The sequence below is a fragment of the Setaria viridis genome, chromosome 4, assembly GCF_005286985.2.
Source record: "Setaria viridis chromosome 4, Setaria_viridis_v4.0, whole genome shotgun sequence".
Classification (NCBI taxonomy): domain Eukaryota; kingdom Viridiplantae; phylum Streptophyta; class Magnoliopsida; order Poales; family Poaceae; genus Setaria; species Setaria viridis.
In genome coordinates, this window is record NC_048266.2 from 15,426,480 (window position 1) to 15,446,571 (window position 20,092).

Here is a 20,092-nt window from a genome sequence, read left to right on the forward strand (position 1 = left end):
GAAATTGACCCCTCTTGATAATACGGCTATCTAGCCTATTAACCCGGTTAATTATCATCCACTAAGTACCTCTTCACCGGTAAAAAAGAAAAGTCCTATCATATACTTTTGCCTTGAGCTTTCCAATGCAAATTCATCCAAGCTATCACCATAGCATCCTTTGAAGCCTAATTCATCTCCAAGACTAACCTATACTCATATTTCCAATAAAATTGTTAGTCCATAAATATTGTCATTAATTAACAAAACCCAGGAGCCTAGATGATTTCACACGTGACGTCCAAATCTACATAACACGTGTTAAACTGCATGCGTGGCAGGCTGATTGGAGGATGACGTGGAACTGACACGTGGATCCCATGTGTCAATCGGATCTCTCTCCTCTAATGATCTGATGGTCCATGTTTTTGTAATTACAGGAAAAGAAAAATAAATCCAAGGCAGTCGAAAATGGCTACCGCGGCCATCAGAACACGCCGCCCAGTGACCCTCGGCCACTCGCCCGTGCATGGCCCCAGCTGCCGCCGTCGCCGTCCACCCGTCGCAGTGGCTGCGGCCCTGGCCACCTTCCCGTCCAGCGGGGCTGCGCTGCCACCACCGTCATCTGCTCGCGCCAGCGGCCACCAGATCACGCCGCCCCATGACCCTCGGCCGCTCACCCGTGCACGGCCCCAGCCGCCGCCCCTGCAATCCGCCCGCTGCAGTGGCCGCGGCCCCGGCCGCCTTCCCCTCCGGCAATGCAGCACCGCCGCCGCCGTCATCTGCTTGTGCCAGCGGCCATCAAATTTTGTGCCGGCACGTGACCCTCGGCCACTCGCCCTGCGCACAGCCCCAGCTGCTTGGGGCTGCCGATGCCTTCCCGAAGCTCGAGGCGCATTGCTTGGGGCTGCCCCCACTGCTTCGTTGCGGAGCACCGCAGGATGTTGGGCGCCATTGGAGGAGCCGCTGGGTGGTGCTCGGAGTCCCTCATCCGTCGAAGCGCTCAGAGCCACTATCACCCGCACTATCGCGGAGGTGAGCCGGGAGCGGAGGAAAGAGACGTAGGTGAGTTCAACACTGGCCGAGTTCTCGGGCAGTCGGCGATAGGGGCGTCGCGCCGAAGCGAGCAGTCGGCGGCCAAGGTTGCGGGTCATTGTGCGCGGATGACTGCAGTGGACTTACCACGGCGGGCTTGCGGCAGCGGATGGCCGCGGGGAACCGTATGGTGAGGGGTCATAGGAGAGGCCATGACATACGGGCCCCACATGCTATGTCCATGTCATTGCATATTCAGCATGCCACGCATGCGGTTTAACCTAAGGTCCTGTTTGGTTCCACCTCCTAAAAGTTTTAGGAGCTAAAAAGTAACTAAAATCTGTCTAAAAACACACCTCATAAAAGCTCCTAAAAAGTTTGAGGAGGGTCCAAGAACTTTAGGAGCTCCACCCCTCCTAAAACCAACTAAAGGTTGTTCTCGACCGCTAGCGCCCCTCGCACCCTTGTTCCCGCGGTAGACCCTTTCTCCCCCATCCCGTTCAACCCCAATCCCGCCACCCCCATCCCCGCCGCTGCTCGATCCACCGCCGGTGGAGGAGTCAGTCGCGGTCGGATCCGACTCTAGGGCCACCTACAACTCCGACGCAGACCATCACCCCGTGCTCCGGCTCCAGAAGGAGGGCGTCGCCATCACGCCGGCCCAGGAGCCCCAGGCCGCCCTCCCGCTCCCCCGACGCCGGTGGCTGCTTGCTCCCCCTCGATGCCGCCCGCCACTCTCCACCCCGCTCCCGGAGCTATGTCTTGTCCCCACGCCGCCCATGAAGGTTGTGGTGGAGGTGGTGCTGTCGCAAGGGCTCCGCTTCCCTCCGATTCCTCCCCCACCGCGCTGCGACCTACCCCACCCTCCTGCTTTCCCCCAAATTCGCGACCCGACGGAGGCGGAGAATCCCCGCTGCGGCTGCCTCGACCGACCGGACCACTGTGGCTGCAATGTCCATGGAGTCGCTCACCCTCCACCATGCTAGGCCCACCGCGCTCCCTCCCCACGTGGACCTGCGCCTCCCGCTCCTGCGCCCGCGCGCCTCCTCCTGCTCCCCCACCACGATGAAGACCACCGCCCTCCACCCCCCGCTCTTCGCGTTGAGGGGCCCCTTCCTCCCGGGCCGCGAAATGGTCCTGGGGACCGTGTTCCTGAAGAGGAGGTCCAGCGCTGGTAGCGGTGGTGTGCCCCGCGGCACGCCGCAGGCCGTGGCTGCGGCCGCGGCGGTGCTAGCTCTGCAGCCGGAGGAGGCCACCAAGAAGTTCCTCAGCATCAACGTGAAGATGCTCGAGGAGCAGAGTGGGATGCGACCGCAGGGAGAAAGTGAGGGGAGGCAGAGAAGGAGCAGTGGCATTGGGGGAGGGTACCATGGTCCTTTTGCCATAGTATTTATTGCCTTTAGTCAGTTTTAGGAGGTGGAACCAAACAGTTTTTTAGGAGGTTTTAGAAGGTTGCCTAAAACTTTTAGGAGCTTGAAACCAAACAGGCCCTAAGTACCGGTGATTTGGACATCAGATTAGCAAGTTTATGGATATAGATGTGCATTTTAGGAGTTCGAGGACCTAGATGACACTTGTTGCAAGTTCGTGTACCGTTGGTGAATTTTACTCCTATTGCAAGTGTAGTTACGTATGTGCGGATTTTTAACCTTTTAAATTACAATTTATGGAAGGTTTTGGCCATTTTCCTATTTAAATAAAAAATGTAAAAATATGAAAAACTATGGAAATTATGCCAAGGTATTGCTAACATTTTCAAACAACTCATATTTGACCCATGAACAAGTTATATGAAGAAGAAAAACAAATACTCCAAAGTTAAATGCATGAAAAGTGGAAAAACCCAAGTGTTGGATTGTTGAAAAGCTATCATGTTTGACTGCTGGTAAAATTAAATTTTACCGAAATACTTTACTTTTGTTCGACATGAAAGTTGTAGTCTGATGCATAACCTTTAACCACGGTATGATTTGGATGTGTGAAAACTTGGAATAGTTGTTCGAAAACATAGTCAAAATCTTATCAAACCCTTGTTTGACCACCTTAACTCAAAATTGCATGACTCCCTAAAAAAACCCGAAACCACCCCTTTGACAATATATTTTCTCCAAGTTTTATGTAAGAACTTTCCAAACATCCTTTCCAGAACTTGTTGATCTATGTTTGAAAGTGACGTCCATTGAACTTGTTCGTCAACATCTTAAGATCTTAACCCTAGAATTCTAGCCCAAATTGTAGCAAAACTCATTTTTATGTATGTCTGAAAATTCAGTAAAATCAAGTTTTGCCAAACTTTGGAGCTCCATATCTTTCAAAGCGTGGAATTTTTATCCAAGTGCCCTTAGTAAAGGTTGTAGAGGGTTTTATGGACCAACTTTTATATAAGTTGATTGGGTAGGTTATGCACGGGTTTGGAGACTTTAGATCGGTCAAAGAGCGAGAAAAAAGAGTCGATGACGACTTAACTGAATCAACCAATTCATGATGACGTGCCATGCGGCGGCCAACTTTTGTCGGCGAGCCACAATGCCCCCACTTGCCCGACGCACGTGCTAGCGCCTCTACCTCACCTCGCATTAACCCTTTTGAGATGGTCACCATTCCCTCCCTCCCTCCCCCACTCTCTCTCTTCCTCTACCGAACCAACTGAACCAAGCTTCGCCACTACAAATTTGCCGAGTGTTTTCATATTTGCCAAGTGCATTCCCTCGAGCACTCGGCAAACAACCTCTTTGTTGAGTGCTAAGATAACAACACTCAGCAAATAAATTACACTCGGCAAAACACTTATTTGCTGAGTGTAGGAAATAAAACACTCGGCAAATAACAACTCGACACTCGGCAAAACGCCACCACGTGCCCGCCACGTGCAACGGCCGTCAAACGGCGGGTCAACCGTTAGCACTTTGCCGAGTGTCCATGTAACAACTCAACCTAAATTAAGTGCTTTTAAATGTAAACCAGTGTTTAATCCCTAATTGAAAAGGTGAAATGACCTTTATAACCCTAAGAAGCTCTTTTTGGAGTTAGAATTAGAACTTGGAGTTTTATATACAAACTTAAGTTTCTGCCCAAATGAGAGTTGTAAAACTTTTTAATTCAGACAACTTTTGTTAAAGCCACTTTGACTAATTCGGAGTGGAAGGGATTCAAAAACAGCAATCACAACCGGATTACTAAAGAACCCTAAAAACCTCTTAAGTCCTGGAATTCGAGTTTTCTTCCAACTTTGTAAGCTTATATCTCACAAATTTCTATCTAAACTCAAGTCAGGGCCTTAACAAAAGTTGTAGTACCTCAAATGTGTTCCAACTTTGTTACACTGACCCAGGTCCAAATCGGGCCATAACCTGTTCAAAACCCCGGTCAAAGTAAGGTAAAACGGTCAACTCACCCCTAATGCCTTAATAATCCTAAGTCTGGAAAACTGAGCAGGTTACACCTCTTGGCGAGGGTGTTCCTCCAATTTTCTGAACTAAGATCAAGAAATACCCTAAATAAAAGTTGAAGTCCTCAGATTGTAGAACAACTCTTTCAAAAACACCTTGGTCTAATTCAACTTGGAAGCTGTCCAAAAATCGACTCAAACATCGCTAAGTCCCTGAAATCCTGCCTCTTCGGCCGATTTTGGCTAAGTCTGGAATTCCAAATTTTTAGCTAACTTTGGCACGAAATATCTTCGAATCCTTTCACGATCTAAACCAACACCTTAAACAAAGTTTGAAGAACGTCCAGAGTTGAGCAAGTTTGTTTAAAAGAGTTTCGGAAGTTGTGTTGAAAGATTCGGAGAAAGATCGTCCCAAAGCTGGTCGGGCTTGCTGCCCGAAGGAAGCCTCGACGCCCGCGCGCCAGCGACAGGGCGAGGGCCACGGCGCCCAACCCGCGTCTGCGATAGGACGGGGCGAACGCCGGGCTAGCCAACCGTCGGCCGCGCGCGTGTCCGCTTGCTCCTGCCGCGGCTCTGCTCCGATCACCGCGCGCGCGCCCGTTCGCCGGAGAAGCCGCCACGCCAACGCCGTCCCGCGCCTTCTCCTGCTCGCCCAACCCCCACGGTAGCCCTCCGCCTCGCCCGCCCGACAGACCGGAAGCCCCAGTCGCATGTCGCCCAAAAGCCAATCGCCGCCGGAGACCACCCGGAGCTCCGCCTCCTCTGCCCAATGGTGCCGCTGGCATTGGTCATCTTGCCCGCGCACTCTCCGCCCCCTACCTTATCCCTCCCCCACCGGAGCCCCGCCTCGACCCTCTGCTCCACCCCGACCCTATAAAAGGAGCTCCCTCACCGGCAACGCCACCCCTTTGCCACCGCCCGCACACGCGCCACCGCTTCCTCCTCTGCGCCGCCGCTGAGCTCCCATGGAGCTCACTCCTCCGCGCCACCCCGCACTCCGGTGACTGTGCCGCCCGCTTCGTCACCTCCCCGCGCACGTCTCCGAGCCGTCCGTCGCCTTCCTGTTGGGGGGAAATATTAACGATCCCCTAAGGCACCACTTAAAGAAACAAACACGAAGGCTCAGGCCCACTAAGACGTGATCAGAGTTCCGCCTCGCCCGATCAAGATGCCAGGATCGGGAACGGCCGACCCCCCTCCGCATGGTTTCCGCCTCGCCCGACCGCGACCCCAGGGTCGGGGGCGCCCGACCCCTTGCCACAGAAGTTCCGCCTCGTCCGACCCCAAGCGAAGGAGTCGGGCGCGCTGGGGCCTCCGAGGCCGGGATCCCCCTCGGATGCGGTCCACATGGGCAAGACAGACAAAATCCTGTGGGCCCCCCCGTCAGCCTTGCCATAAATGCGCCGCAGATCTGGCAGAGGGCAGGGCGACCGCGCCCCTCACGCAACCCGACGCAAGTACCCGTGCACGACCGCCTTGTGCAGGCTACAGTGCCGGCGGCCGGCTCCCATTCGCCACAGGGTACTCATGGCCTGCGACCGGCCGGAGCAAGGGAGAGAGCGGCCTTTCCTCGGGCCCCGCGCACCCTCGGGTCCCGCGCGCCCAGCGGCACGGATGTGACGCTCTCCCTCTCAGCACCCGTCACTGGAGCAACAGCATCCACCGTCCTCCCCAAATGGACGCTGGGGTAACGACGGAACGCCCTCATCATGATCTGATACCTACAAGCATCGAAGTAGCTATCTGCAGGGAGCAACAACACTTGGCACACGGCGACCTCCCCCTCCGACATGCGCGCCGGCACGTGTCCAGGGTCGGCAGAGGCATCGGACGCCTAGGATCTTGCTCCTCCTTCCTGCCATACCTTTTACCTTTCTACGCTTTACTCTTTACAATCCTTTTTACCCGATCCCAACTGTAACTCTGGCCACCCCCTTGCGATATAAAAGGAGGAACCCGAGGCCAGAGAGAGGGATGGATCGATCGGCTTTTTCTCCCTCACGCCATAGTACACTACAACTCTCCCGGAGAGCGCAAGCACCAAAGAGACTTGGGACCAGTCCCTCTCTCGTCGATCTGTAACCCCCTACTACAGAACCCCGCGTGGGCAATACACGAACATCTCTGATACTGGACGTAGGGCTCCCTTCGCCCGAACCAGTCTAAATCCATGTCTCCTACGCAACCATCTGAGGCTTACGCGCATAAAAGAAATTTACTGGTCTAAGTCTTGATCCGCTGATCTTGACAACGACACTTCCCGACGTCACCGGTGCGCCAGAACGCCGCCTGCACCGCCGCCAGCCGAGCTCCGCCGCCGCCGCCGCGTTCTGCTTCCCGCTGGCCATCTTCATCGCCCCAACCCTGCCAAACCAAGCTCAGGTGAGCCCCCGCGCCCTCCCGGCTACTTGTCGTCCCATCATCGTCGGCGAACCGCCGGGAATTTTCCCGCCGCCGCCACGCGAGCCCCGGGGACCACATTGCATCATCCCCTTTCTTTCTAGGGGTTTGGGCGCAAAACTTAGGGACCTCTGCGTAGTTTAACCGTAAAACTAGGGGCTAGCTTGCAAGTCTGCTACGGCTTTTCTTTTAATAATAGGCAGAAAAAGGCATTAACTTTGGAAATGCCCTGTAAATCGTAGAAAAATCACAAAAATACCAAACCACTTTTGTTGGGATCCTTGACCTATCTAGTTTCTAAGAAAAATAAGTTTGCTCATATTACTGTGGTAAATAATATCCTATGCTTTTAATCATGGTTTAGGCCTTTTAAATCCTAATAAATAGGAGAAAGGTAGGAAAAATATGAAACCAACTCTGTGATGCTTGTTTATATGTGTAGAAACTCAGAAAAATGGTTAGGGCTCTGGTCTAACACTTTAAGTTACTTTTTTGACTTTAAATTGGTACTCTAAGTGTAAATATTCCTTTTTGCATAATAATTATTCTAGAACTCAGAAAAATGTGAAACTAGTTGAATTAATTTTGTTTTGCTAAGAAGTTTGCAAGAAAAATGTAAGTTGTTATGTAAATCAGAAAGAAGAACACCTTCCTCATTAAGCATGTGTAATTACAAAGGAAATGGAATAAATAGTCTTCTCCAAAAATTGTGAAAAATTCACCCATTCTCCTGTAACCTACACTTAACACACTGGTTAAGTTTCACCCCCTGTTGCACAGTAACTTTAAAGATAGAAAAAGTTAATTTCATTTTACCTTAAATAATGAAATGCATATAATTTCTTTTTAAGTCATCCGTTGGCCCTCAAACTTTTACGCGTCGGCTGAGCTGTCCTAGCTTCTCATCGGCCGGACCCTATCAATCTCATTGGACAATTGGCCGAACCATTGTAGCTTTATCGGCCGATTCATTTAGCCATGGCTTCTTGTTTAGTCACATCAGCCACTTTCTTTTCCTTTTGACACCAACCCTGATTCGTGTCAAAAATCGGCGTCAACATATGCCCCCTAGTTTTGGTGTAAAACATATCTTTTGCTCCAAATTTCTCTCAACTCCGATTCCTTCTCCTGGAAGAGACGCAACAATAAATGCACCAAAATCCTCCTTGCTTCTGAAATCCTCTCCTTGATGATTGCATTCTCCGAACAGAGCCCTCAGGCAATCGCTCTTTTCAAAATTAGCATAGACGGTGTGGTAAAATTCCATATTTACCCTTCTCTTGGGTCGTCCCACAAATATTCATCCTTTCCGCCGCTTCTCCTTCCTCCAAGCAAAAAGGATTCCCTTCCGGCGGAATTCGGCGAATCATCCCCCAACGTATTCCAGCGACCCCGCTCGCGCTGCTCCACCACAGCAACCCTGTGTTTCTGGTGGTAGGATGACACGGAGCATGTCAAGGAGTGCAGCCATGCAGCAGCTGGCACCAACACAGCCACAGTCTCCCATGTTTCCAGCTCAGGCGGGATGGGCCACAGCCGTTTATGTGCCCGCGGTAACGCCCGAGTACACTTTCGGTTGGGACCAACCCTCCTATCAGCACGAGGATAGTAGCTCGACGTGGCAAAGTGTGCGCAGTGACGAGTGGGCCCAACTGATCCATCAGGACTGGTCCACTAGTTCTAGCTCCGGTGGTGTTCCTTCCACATCCGTTGCTCGGTGATCATTCTCAGCTCGAGACCACACCGGTCTACGCAATAGCTGAGCGAGCTCACCATGCGTACTAGCAACATGGAGGAGTCGCTGAACCAGCACATCTAGTCCACTCAGGATTGGTAGCAACAGATTGGCGAGAAGATCCACGCCATGTAGCAGTTTCAGCAGCACAAGCAACATGAGCTGAGGGCTTATTTTTGTTGGACGGGGTACAACCCCAACCAACAACAGTGAGCCTAAAGCTAGCTTGGGGGAGGACCCCCACAAGAGAGGTAAATTATATCTTTATTGTTTTCCGAATTTGCATGATAAAAACAAATAACAATCTAAAAAAACTAAAAAGGCAAAAAAATATTTACTATTTTTCTATGCGCAGTAAGAATGTTTTAATTCCTTATGGTTGAAATGATGAATAGTTGCTTTGTTTATTTTCTCTCATATATCTTGTTACAACTTAGTATCCTACCCATGTTTTTGAGTTTGTTGGCTTCCATGATCAAACCTTAGCTTGAAACTTGTGGGTAGCAAAAAGCATGATTCATGTCTAGGTTGTTGTGAGATAAGATATGGTAGAATAGAGTTGCTATGATCTTGTTCTATGTGATGCTTGATATCTGGAGTTTTACTTTTGAAAAAAATGCTAAAATGATAAGTTCCTCAATGATGACAAATTCCTATCCAACGTCATATGTTGATTCTATTACATAGCCTCCACATATGCAGCTTCTTCTCTCATTAAGCCTTATCAAATTGTTGTGACCCTTAGTGAGATGCTTTTTCATACTCCCATGATCAAGATCACGTACACTCCACCACCATATGCTAAACTCTACACTGGGAGTTAGCAATCATCATTTCATCCATCCACAAAATAAATCTCGATGTTGTTTATGACCTCTCTCTCCAAAGTTATGCTTGCAAAAGAGACTTAAGCTATGCAAAAAGAAATAAAGGACATGCTCAGACAGCATGATTAAAAAGAGAGATAGAAAAGAAAAGATAGCCCATGTCTCAAGAGAAAAAGTAAAGGAGAGAGAAGGATCATAAAAAAACAAGTCCACATACCATCCACCATATGCACCATCCTCACACATGCACATCTTGATCAGGTTGTATGACTTGCTTCTCCAAAGGATCCAGTCTTTGACTTAGCAACACATGAGAAATAGGTATGCCTTGATTCTTCCCCACCTATAGCTCCACATATAAGCTTATTAGGAGTAGGTTGTGAAAGAAAGACAATTCTATGTGTTGGTGAGGAATCATACACATTGAGCGATCCGAAAGTATCATTTGGGGAACTTTGATTTTTTTTGAAAAACTTTGCAAAACCTCTAGATTGATGGTTGATCAAAGGATGAGTGATTGGTGATCTATAAAATCGTTCTATCTTTCAACCACCCAAGACAAGGTGAAGCTACATGCCCCACAAAAATAAGGTAAGAGGTAAGATCAATGCCAACTTATTCAATTCTTGGTAGAATATTTTGTTGTAGTCATGGATAAGTTAGGAATACAACATAGTAGCGACTCTTGATCAACCAACCTAAGTCTTAGCATTTGCTCGAGATGAGCAAAGGGCTAGCTTGGGGATGTTGTTGATGGTCGTTAAGTACCAAATATGACCATCAATATACTCAAGAATAAAGAAGGATTGGCATTTCTTACATGCATACTTAGTTAAGAATAATGTAGTTCCACTTGTCCTTGGAGAATATTTGGTTGCAAGTGATATAACACAAAAGGATGGAGAAAGCACACTCTATGGATCCAAGAAACATATTTCTCACCAATGGGAGGTTGCCATGTGTTCATCCCATGGATTGAAGGGCCCACAAACTACCACAACCGCCTCAATCCACTAGATAACGCACACAACCGCCATTAGGACCCACATGTCAGACTACCACATGAAGGCGGTTGCAAGAGGAGCCACCAAGGATTTGGTCGAACCCTTGGATCAGCTGAACCGTCTCTGGCTCCTCTGCTGAACAGCTTCCACGTGGCGACGGTTGATGGGCTTCCATACATTGATTATAGGATATTCCTCGAAGGTTCCCTAGCAAAAGTGTCTCTTGGAGCCTATAAATAGAGAGGCACCTCCTCCATTCTTACACACACCACAAGTTGAATCACTCTCTTCCTCTTAGTTTCCAAGTTAGTGGAGTTAGGCTAGAGTAGCTCTACTTTAGGTTCCAGGTCTCCTTGGAGTCTAGGGTTTGGCTCTTGTATCTTACTTTCCTAGGTTGACTTTATTCTATTCAAAGTATTCATCTTCTTTATATAGTGTTGTGTTTGGTTCTTGTATGCATGAGTTAGATATATACCCTTGCTATGTTGATGTGCTAGGCTTATACGCTCGTATGCTAATCATATACCCTTGCTATCGTAGTATAGGCTTATATACTCTCATGTATGCCTTGAGACCATGCTTCAGTACATACTCTGTATGCGTATATATACCTTGTATAGCTTAGTTGATCTATGCTATGGCATCGGTTCAATGGCCATGTTTATGATAGCTTCAGTCATAGTCACAATAGTTCAGGGTGGCTGGAGTGTTGTTAACAATGCAAGTATGGTGCTTAGGTTGCTCAGCTTCATTGGATATGAAACACCTTACGGTGTGTAGGGGTAGGCGATAGGTGGTGACATCCCTGTTCGTCCTTCATAACCTCCCACGTTCGGATACGCTGTAGGAGTTCATAAATTAATAATAACTTTGTTGGGCGGAACCGGCACGGGTACTATCTCCCCATGTGTGCACTACTGTCTCCCCGTGTGTGCCTAGGTGAATAGGCCTGAGTCATATACAATGTGTATATATGTTGTGCTTGTATGATTTGTACAGTATATAGGAAGTACATATGAACATAGAACTAACTCTCGGTCCTTCTCCCTAGCTTAGTTATCTTGAGATGATTTCTGTGTGTGTCATACTACTCCTCTATCGTTATCTTACCCTACCTTGAGTATTGTCTCTATTCATACATAGTATAATCATATGTATAGTAAACTCTTTTGACCTACCCGCCTTCCTTTGGAAAATACGATACCTTTAGGAATACTTTTGATGAAGTGCTACAATAGTATATCTATATTCTTGCAGATTTATTCATGATCGTTAAATATACTGACAATAATGTGAGGGTGAAGGAGACCACCGTGGCGTGAGGGTGAAGGAGATCACCGCCATGGAGACAATCTTGTGACGGTGCGATGCAAGGTATTATATGTTTTTCTTTTCTTGCCAATTACTAAAATTCTAATTTGCAAGCCTTACCCTTTTTCTAACTTCTTATTTTAATCAAAGCATTTTTCTTCCTAACTTTGATTCGTAGTTTTTATAAAAAAATACTCTAAAACTTTTTCTTAGTGAATCTACTACCTTACCTTATATTAAAGTTGCTGGCCTCGCGTCCTCTCGGGGGGCCTTGCTACTGTGCAAGGTCACTGACGCACAGACCCCACACGCAAGTCTAAATAAAATAGAATTAGGGACTCCGTTCCAGTGCGTTTTGGCCACGTGGCTCTGCTACTCCGTCTGGCGCGCGGCACGTGTACGCCCCTTCGAGCTCCCGTCCCTGATGAGCGGAGGGGTACATCCGAGGCCGCCACCCCTGAGCTGATTGCGGCCGGAGCTGCCGTGCCACCGACCCGCCGTGCGGCGCTCGCTCACCGCTTGACCGTCACCGCCCCCGCCGATCTCCACGCGCAGCTCCAATCCGGCGCGCCAGCGCTGCCTGTGGCGCTTGCGCTCGCCCTCGCGCCCACTCCCGAATCTCGCTCAATCGCCACCGCCTCAGAAGAGCACGCGCCGTAGCCATCGCTTCAAGCCGGTACCGCTCGTCTGCCGCTCGCTCGCGCCGCTGGCGTGCGCCAACCCCATTCACACGGAGCCACAGAGGATGGAGCTCGAGCGCTGACTGGGAAGCGGCCCAACGGCCCAGCCAGAGAGCGCGCCTAGAGGCGGCGCAACAGCTCCTGTGGGTGACGTGGTCGCCCGAGCAGGCCGGGAGGCAGTGCGTCCGCCCCCGTTGGTGAGCGCGGTTGCCTCACGGACGAGTGAGCCTAGAAGCAGCGTGGTGGCTTCACCGTCGAGCGGCCGAGCATGAGTGCCTCGCGGGCGGGCGGGCGGTGCGCCGTGCGTGCAGTGATTCCTTCGGCGAGGCAACTCTCGTACCCCGTGGTCAGGAGGGAGACCGTGTCCCCAGTAGTTGCATTGAAGGTCCCTAAACTAGTTGCACATTCTCAATAGGTGAGTCAGACTCCAAAACTTTTTCTCAGGTGAAATGTGTTGTAGGTCTCTAAACTCCAAACGCATTCTCAAGCAGTCAAACTTTTAATGTTGTTCATTTTAAACGTAAATCTATGTCCATGATTGTAGATGGAGTGAACTTGGAATAAACTATTAAAAAGTGAAGGTGAGTCAGAAGAGGTAACATACGGTGTATTCGTGCCCCTCTCCCAAATTATCGTCAAAACGTTTTTATAATATGTTAACTTTTTCTAGAAAAACTGAATCACAACTCTTTGATGAACCTTGTGTGGTATTTGGTTGGCTCAAATGTAACCTAATCTAATTACTGAAGGTAACGAATCCCATTACATGTGTTTGGTTGCGGTGGTCTATAATCAATTGACACTGTAATCGAATCCATTACCTAAATAATATCTATACAAACTCGTTACCCCTCCTCACCCACCTAATAAGATATAACACCCACACCGTAATCTGATTATGTTACTAGAGTACAATCAAACAAAGAAGGTAATCACCCATTCCCCGTCAAATATACTGCAATCTAATTCTCTTTGCGTTTATGTTATCTTAGCACCGCCACCTGATGAATTATATTTTCGATATGCTAACAAGCACAAAGCTGAGAGGAACAAAAACGAATGGTCTGCGAAATCAGCATAACAATTCGGAGATATAAAAAAAACATTCTCACGGATTTTTTAGATACATACACGTGCACTTTTTTTTTTACATACAGCAATATTCCTAATCCATCAGTTTGGCCGTTTGGGTAGACCAGAGTACCGGTCTACCAGACCACCACCAGCAAACACTAGACACAGTATCTCGCGCGCACCACCACCCAAACGCCGGAGGCCGGACCCGCCGACTGGAGTGGAGATACGTGTGCGAGCCTGCGCCCGCGACGTGGACGCGCGGGAAAATCCCTCCACACGGATCTCCTCCCGTCCACCAGCCCAGCTGCTACTTCAACTGAAGACGGCACAGCCAGAGAGATTCTCGTGGACTTCTCCGGTGTCCACTTGTACACCCGTATCCCGCGCGTTCCGGAGAGAAAAGCTAGCTCTTCTCGCCATTGCCGCCGCTGGCGTCGCGTCCATGGAAATGGTGGAGTGCTCCCTCGCCGCCACTCTAGCCCCGCGCCCGCTGCCCGGCTGGGTCCGGAAGGCCCCGCCGCGGCCGGCCGTTCTTGAGGCGGGGAGAGCGAGGCTCCGGGTGCGGTCGGCGAGGCGGGAGCAGCCTCCGCTGCCGGAGCCGGTGGCGGTCCGGAGCCCCTCTGGGACGGAGCACGGCGGTCGGGCGCTGGGGCAGGCGGCGGCGGGGTTTGCCGCCGCGGCCGTGGTGTCGCTGACCGGGTTCGCCGGTGACATGTCCCCGCTGCCGACGCCCCCACCGGCCCGGGCCGAGTCGCTCACCGTCGCGTTCCCCGTCGCGAAGGCGCGCGAGGTGGGTCGGGATTCCGAGTTCCTCCGGTGCCCGTGGACGGCGGCTGCGTGTTGTTGCCAAGAAAGAAGGATTTTTCTTTTATGGCGATTTTGTTTGTTTGGGTTGCTGGCAGGTGAATCGGGTGCAGAAGACGCTGGTGGAGGCGTGGGGGCTTATCCGTGAGACCTTCGTTGATCCCACCTTCAACCATCAAGGTATAGCCCCAATTTTGCTTAATAGTGCTGTTCGAGTGCTTTCAATTGTTAATTTTGATAGAAGTGAAATGAAATTGCAAGTGTTTGGTGGGTACAGTAATTATGTCAAGTCTGCATTATTACCAACAGTAAAAAAAAGGCAGAATGCATGTTCTTGGAAATCACCACCTGAAGGCTGAAGATAAAAGAAATAGGACTAGTTATTTTCTATGTGCTTATTTTCCTGAGTGTGTAGATTGGGATCAGAAACTGCAGCAAACAATGGTAGAGATGTTTCCACTGAAATCAGCTGACGCGGCCTATGGTAAGATTAGTGGAATGCTTTCCACGCTCGGCGACCCATTTACAAGGATCATCAGCCCAACGGTATGCATGGATTGAAACAGTAAAATGTCTACGACAGCTGCTATCTGACCTGCACAAACCTGATGTGAGTTGTGACAAGTCTGTGGATGGTCTATCACATGCAGGAGTATCAGAGTTTCAGGATAGGAAGCGATGGGAATGTGCAAGGGGTTGGGGTATTCATAAACAGGGAGCCAAGCTCTGGACGCTTGGTAAGTTTGTCTTTGCTCACCTTCTTGTGAAGAGGAAATAATTAAGACAGTGTTCCAATTACTTATCCCCAGATCTGTTTCAGCTTGTTATGGACTGCATTCAGGGAGGCCCAGCCGATCGAGCAGGCATACATGAAGGCGATGAGCTAGTTGAGATAGACGGTATTTTACCTTTTTCTAGTGTTAATCTGTTCTAGTGATTGCACAAGGCACGGTTTACTATCATGTATGAATTCAGTTTTATCTTTGGCATGCTTGTAGTGTTGGTCCGTGTTATAGTATATATCCATGAAACATCTGTTTCGACTTCAGCGTTTTCTTTTTTGACAACATTGAATTATGAGTATAAAAGAATGCACCTAAATACTATAAGAAATCATTACATGGCCATATGAATTGGATGATGCAGGTCAGAACAATTTTGCCCTTAATTGTCACAACTGGCATAATTGTTAGTGGTGATTTAATATGGTTCACTTGACACAATTGAGAGCCAAATTTGAGATTGATGCTATGTCGACTATGCATTATCTTGTTTTTCCCCTACTACTGTGCAGCCGAGTTGTTATAGAACTAGCCTATGCTCAGGAGGTTTAAAATTGATGATGATATTTCCTGATTTTGTAGGGAAAAGTGTTTCTGGGTTGGATGGAGAGGCTGCAGCTCAGAGGCTTAGAGGCCGTGTAGGAACAACAGTGAAAGTGAAACTATTAGATGTATTTCCTTATCTTGAACTTAATTTTTTAATTATCCTTAGTTTCATTTAATTCTCTTTTGCTGGGTCTAAATCATACATCAACTTGACAAGTATCAGTTCAACTTCAAACACTAACAGTAAAATGCCCAGCATGTTCTCATCGCTCACCTAGCTCTCTGACATACCGAGCTTCTATTGTTACTATCATATCCCATATCCCTTTTACATAGTTAGGGGTGGAAGCATCTTTCCACGTATTAGTGTATTTCTTTTCTGACTGATGCACAATCATGTCTCCAGGGAGCTGACAATGACAGGGGTGGCAGGATTAGGCAAAAAGAGGTAAATGCCTAACATACTGTCTGAACAACTTTACAAGTCTATGCAGATTTTGAATTTTTATGTGTGTAATTTGAAAGGTATGATCTTCAATTCAATCTGAGATGTGCATTGTGCCTACGGAGCTAACCAAATTCATTAGCCACTCTGTTAAAATGCATCAGCCACAAGAGAACTATTTTCCTATTAAGAATAGATCGGTGTTTCATAATCATATCTGCTACCTTTTCTTTCCATAGGTCCAGCTATCTCGTGAAATTATCAATCTTTCTCCTCTATCAACTACAATTATCTCTCATAGGTCGGACGATGGCCATGAGTGCAAGACTGGGTATGTTAGACTAGCTGCCTTTTCTCAGGTAAATACTATACATGTTCATATTGAAGGAGTAAACATTTTGAGGCTTCCATCTGCCAGTTGGCCCAGTTATTTTGAGAACTGGAACTAATCTTACTTTATTTTTTACAAAAACTCACATTTTCCAATTCAGAATACTTTATTTGTTGTTCAACATAAAAGAGGAATTTGGAAAACCCCTGGACTTGTTTTACTGTAAACATAATATGTTCATATTTTAATTTTCAGTCATATCCTGAAGTACTTCCTGTATGTCCTTTTGAGACCATTCATATGATGTCGTTTTCTTTTAAATCAGACTGCTGCAGCTGAAATGGAAAATGCCGTAAAAAGGATGGAGGATGAGGGTGTCGAGTCATATATTCTAGATCTGCGGAATAATCCAGTCAGTCTAATTTTTTCACAATTGCTCTTCAGAAGTTCAACAGCTAATTTTTTCTTGCACTAATCTTGCTTTTTTGAATAGGGTGGATTGGTCAAAGCTGGTCTCGATGTGGCTCAAATTTGGTTGGATGGAGATGAAACTCTTGTCAACACTATTGATCGTGAGGGGAATGTGCTACCGATAAATATGATCCAAGGGCATTCATTAACACATGACCCTCTTGTAGTGCTTGTGAGTTTTCCATTCAGTGCACCTTGGACTGTGCTTCTTTTCTGTTCTACACGGCTACAGATTTTGCCATAAATAACCACTGCACTGCTAATACTAACCATGGATTTAATTAATTTTACCTTTGGAAGAATGATCATCCATATCACATTCTTTAATCGTTCTGTATTTCTTCGAAAACATCATGGCACTGAAGCCTATTTCCTCACTCTTAACAAAATGGTCCTTGAACTTACAAACATTTTTTGAATAAACTCAGACAGAGAAAATAAAACAGGATTTGTTGTTTCAATGCTTCCAAAATCATATTCTGTTTGCTGATGGACCTTCAGTGAGTTGTTTGACATCGTTATTTTTTCTCAAGGATGATCCACAACAGTACAGATATTTTTCATTCCGTAGTGGACTAGTAGACTGCATATGTTTCTGTGATGACTTCCATTTGTTAAATATGTTGAAATATTTTATCTGATTTACTTGAGACCTGCTCTGTGTTCGCGTTCATAACATAGGTCAATGAAGGAAGTGCAAGTGCAAGTGAAATCTTGGCAGGGGCTTTACATGACAATGGGCGAGCTATTCTAGTCGGCCACAGAACCTTTGGTAAAGGAAAAATTCAGGCAAGCCCAACTTCACAATACACTTGTGCTCTATTCTTTTCTGTAACATGCTTGAATTGTGTATGATTTACAATCGTGTACTATTGCAGAGTGTCACTGAGTTGGATGATGGCTCTGCTCTGTTTATCACGGTCGCGAAGTATCTCTCTCCAGCACTGCATGAAATCGATCAAGTAGGGATCCAGCCTGACATACAATGCAGCCCTGATATCCTATCTCTGCCGAGAGCGCCTCAACTAAGAGAAAACAGCGAGGCCACAAGTTTGGAGATGGATTCATGTATCATGGTGGCAGAGCAAGCGTTGGGAATAGAGCAAACAAAGGGTTCTGCTTCTTAGATGGTTCAGCTCATAGGCTCTGTATATTGTTGAATTCAACAGTAGTAGATTGTATAGCTGATAGTATAGACTGATAAAGTGCTGTAATGGTGTATATATAGGCTGGCTGATCCTCGCATGCTTGATTTTAGGCATCATCTATTCGGCGGTTCGTGGCAATGTGTATGAATTGACCTTGCCAAATGCCCGTGTTTCGTTAATTCTCAGCATGTACGACCAGAAATTCAGAATTATAGCATGAAAATATTTTAATTAGGACTGTTGATTGTTGTGTAATCTTTAAGGTTCATCAGCATCTAAAAGGTCACGGATTGGTTATTATAATAATTCCAATTTGACTCTAGAACGACCTTTGGCGGTTTGGCCACAAGGCATATTGCCTGTCCAATGTGATGTGTAAATTAAGACCACAAAATTTCAGGGCCATTTTGAAACGTAAGACTGGGAAAACGAAGTATGCAAGGATTCTACAAAATATATCCAAACTATTGCAGTAGCAGCAACAACTTTAAAGCCTTTCAGCTCCAAGCAAATTGGAGTAGACAGAATTGAAACCCTACAGGAACCACTTATTAAGAAACACGTGAATATTGGAGTAGACAGAATTGAAACCCTACCGGAACCACTTATTAAGAAACACGTGAATAGATGTTTTCCAAACAGTTCTATTCAATGATAAATCTTTGGATGTTAAAAAGTGACCAAATGGTTGTGCTTCATGTTTAATTTCCTCTTAAAATTTTGCAACTGTAGTGTTCTATCGTACTTCCTCTGTTTCAAATCGTAGATCATTTTAGCATTTCTAGGTTCATAGCTTTTACTATGCACCTAGAAAATACACTAGGTCCAGATACATTGTAAAAGCTATTAATCTAGAAATTGTTAAAACAATCTACAATTTGGAATGGAGGGAGTAGTTCCATAGAATTTTTATTTTAAAAGTCACATTATTTTGTTACAAAGGCCAAATGGGTTTGAAAATGTTTCTATACATTTTTAAACCTACAAAATATTTCTATAAAGATGTTCTTAAAGAGATTTTTTCTACTTTGTTGTTTCAAACAATTTAACTATATATTTTCTCCACACTTCCTACGTACCAGTGACTAAAAGTTGCGCTCACTCTTAGTCAATTATGCTATAGCATAATGTAATGGTTAAGATTCACGGGGGTTAGGATTAGGGACTAATTGTGACTTTGAGACTTGGGAAGATCACGGATGACGGGCGAATGGTGGAGGCTATATGGTTCGTGGGGCAGACTGCAAGGTGGCCCACCTGCTGGGGGTAACGGAAGTGGCGTAATTCAGGGGTGTTTGGGAGGAGGGGGCTAAATTTTAGCCCCCGTCACATCGAATGTTTGGACACTAATTAGGAGTATTAAACCTAGACTAATTACAAAACTAATTACACCACCCCTAGGCTAAATTGCGAGACGAATCTATTAAGCCTAATTAGTCCATGATTTGACAATGTGGTGCTACAGTAACCATTCACTAATGATGGATTAATTAGGCTTAATAAATTCATCTCGCGATTTAGCCTAGGGGTTCTGCAATTAGTTTTGTAATTAGCTTATGTTTAGTCCTTCTAATTAGTATCCGAACATCTGATGTGATAGGGCTAAAGTTTAGCCCCCTCCTCCCAAACACCCCAGCATGGGAGGGGCCAGATGGGGACGGGAACAAGTGGTGGAGCTAGGTAAACTACCGCGTGAGCCAGCAAAAAAGAGACATGATTTGAGGGTAAAGGATAAACAATAACAACATGGGAATAATTCTTATGGAAAATTAATTAGGTGCCATGTATCGACCGTAAAAAGGTTACTTTGCACTAGTATAAACATGTTCTGAATTTCTCATCAACCTGCTACTTAGGTAATTTTAGACCTCAACCAAGACTCCCGATGAGTAAAGCTATCAGCGGTTTCAAAAAACAATCGTATCGATTCCTCGATACAAAAAATTACAGAAATAACCAAACAGTTAGGTTTTATGTTTAATTTCCTCCTAACTTTCGGTGAACAGAATTTATTAGGTCCACTGCTTCATAAAAATTCAATTCTTTTTTTAAGACGTACGTAGCACGTTTTTCATGAATGAGAGAATTACAACGACGCAACTTCAAGAGAAACCCAAAGGTGCAGAGTT

General features: G+C 46.8%; 1 protein-coding gene across 1 annotated transcript; it reads left to right on the forward strand.

The window, feature by feature from the left end:
* Positions 1 to 13,785: 13,785 nt before the first annotated feature.
* Positions 13,786 to 18,197, forward strand: LOC117853281 (carboxyl-terminal-processing peptidase 3, chloroplastic). The gene is made up of 12 exons (XM_034735672.2): positions 13,786 to 14,226; positions 14,339 to 14,420; positions 14,656 to 14,786; positions 14,891 to 14,977; positions 15,061 to 15,139; positions 15,605 to 15,693; positions 15,975 to 16,016; positions 16,253 to 16,372; positions 16,670 to 16,756; positions 16,838 to 16,987; positions 17,497 to 17,604; positions 17,694 to 18,197. Exons 1-12 carry the CDS (start codon positions 13,879 to 13,881, stop codon positions 17,940 to 17,942), a joined length of 1,572 nt encoding a protein of 523 aa, XP_034591563.1. The 5' UTR covers positions 13,786 to 13,878; the 3' UTR covers positions 17,943 to 18,197.
* The last annotated feature ends 1,895 nt before the right edge of the window (positions 18,198 to 20,092 follow it).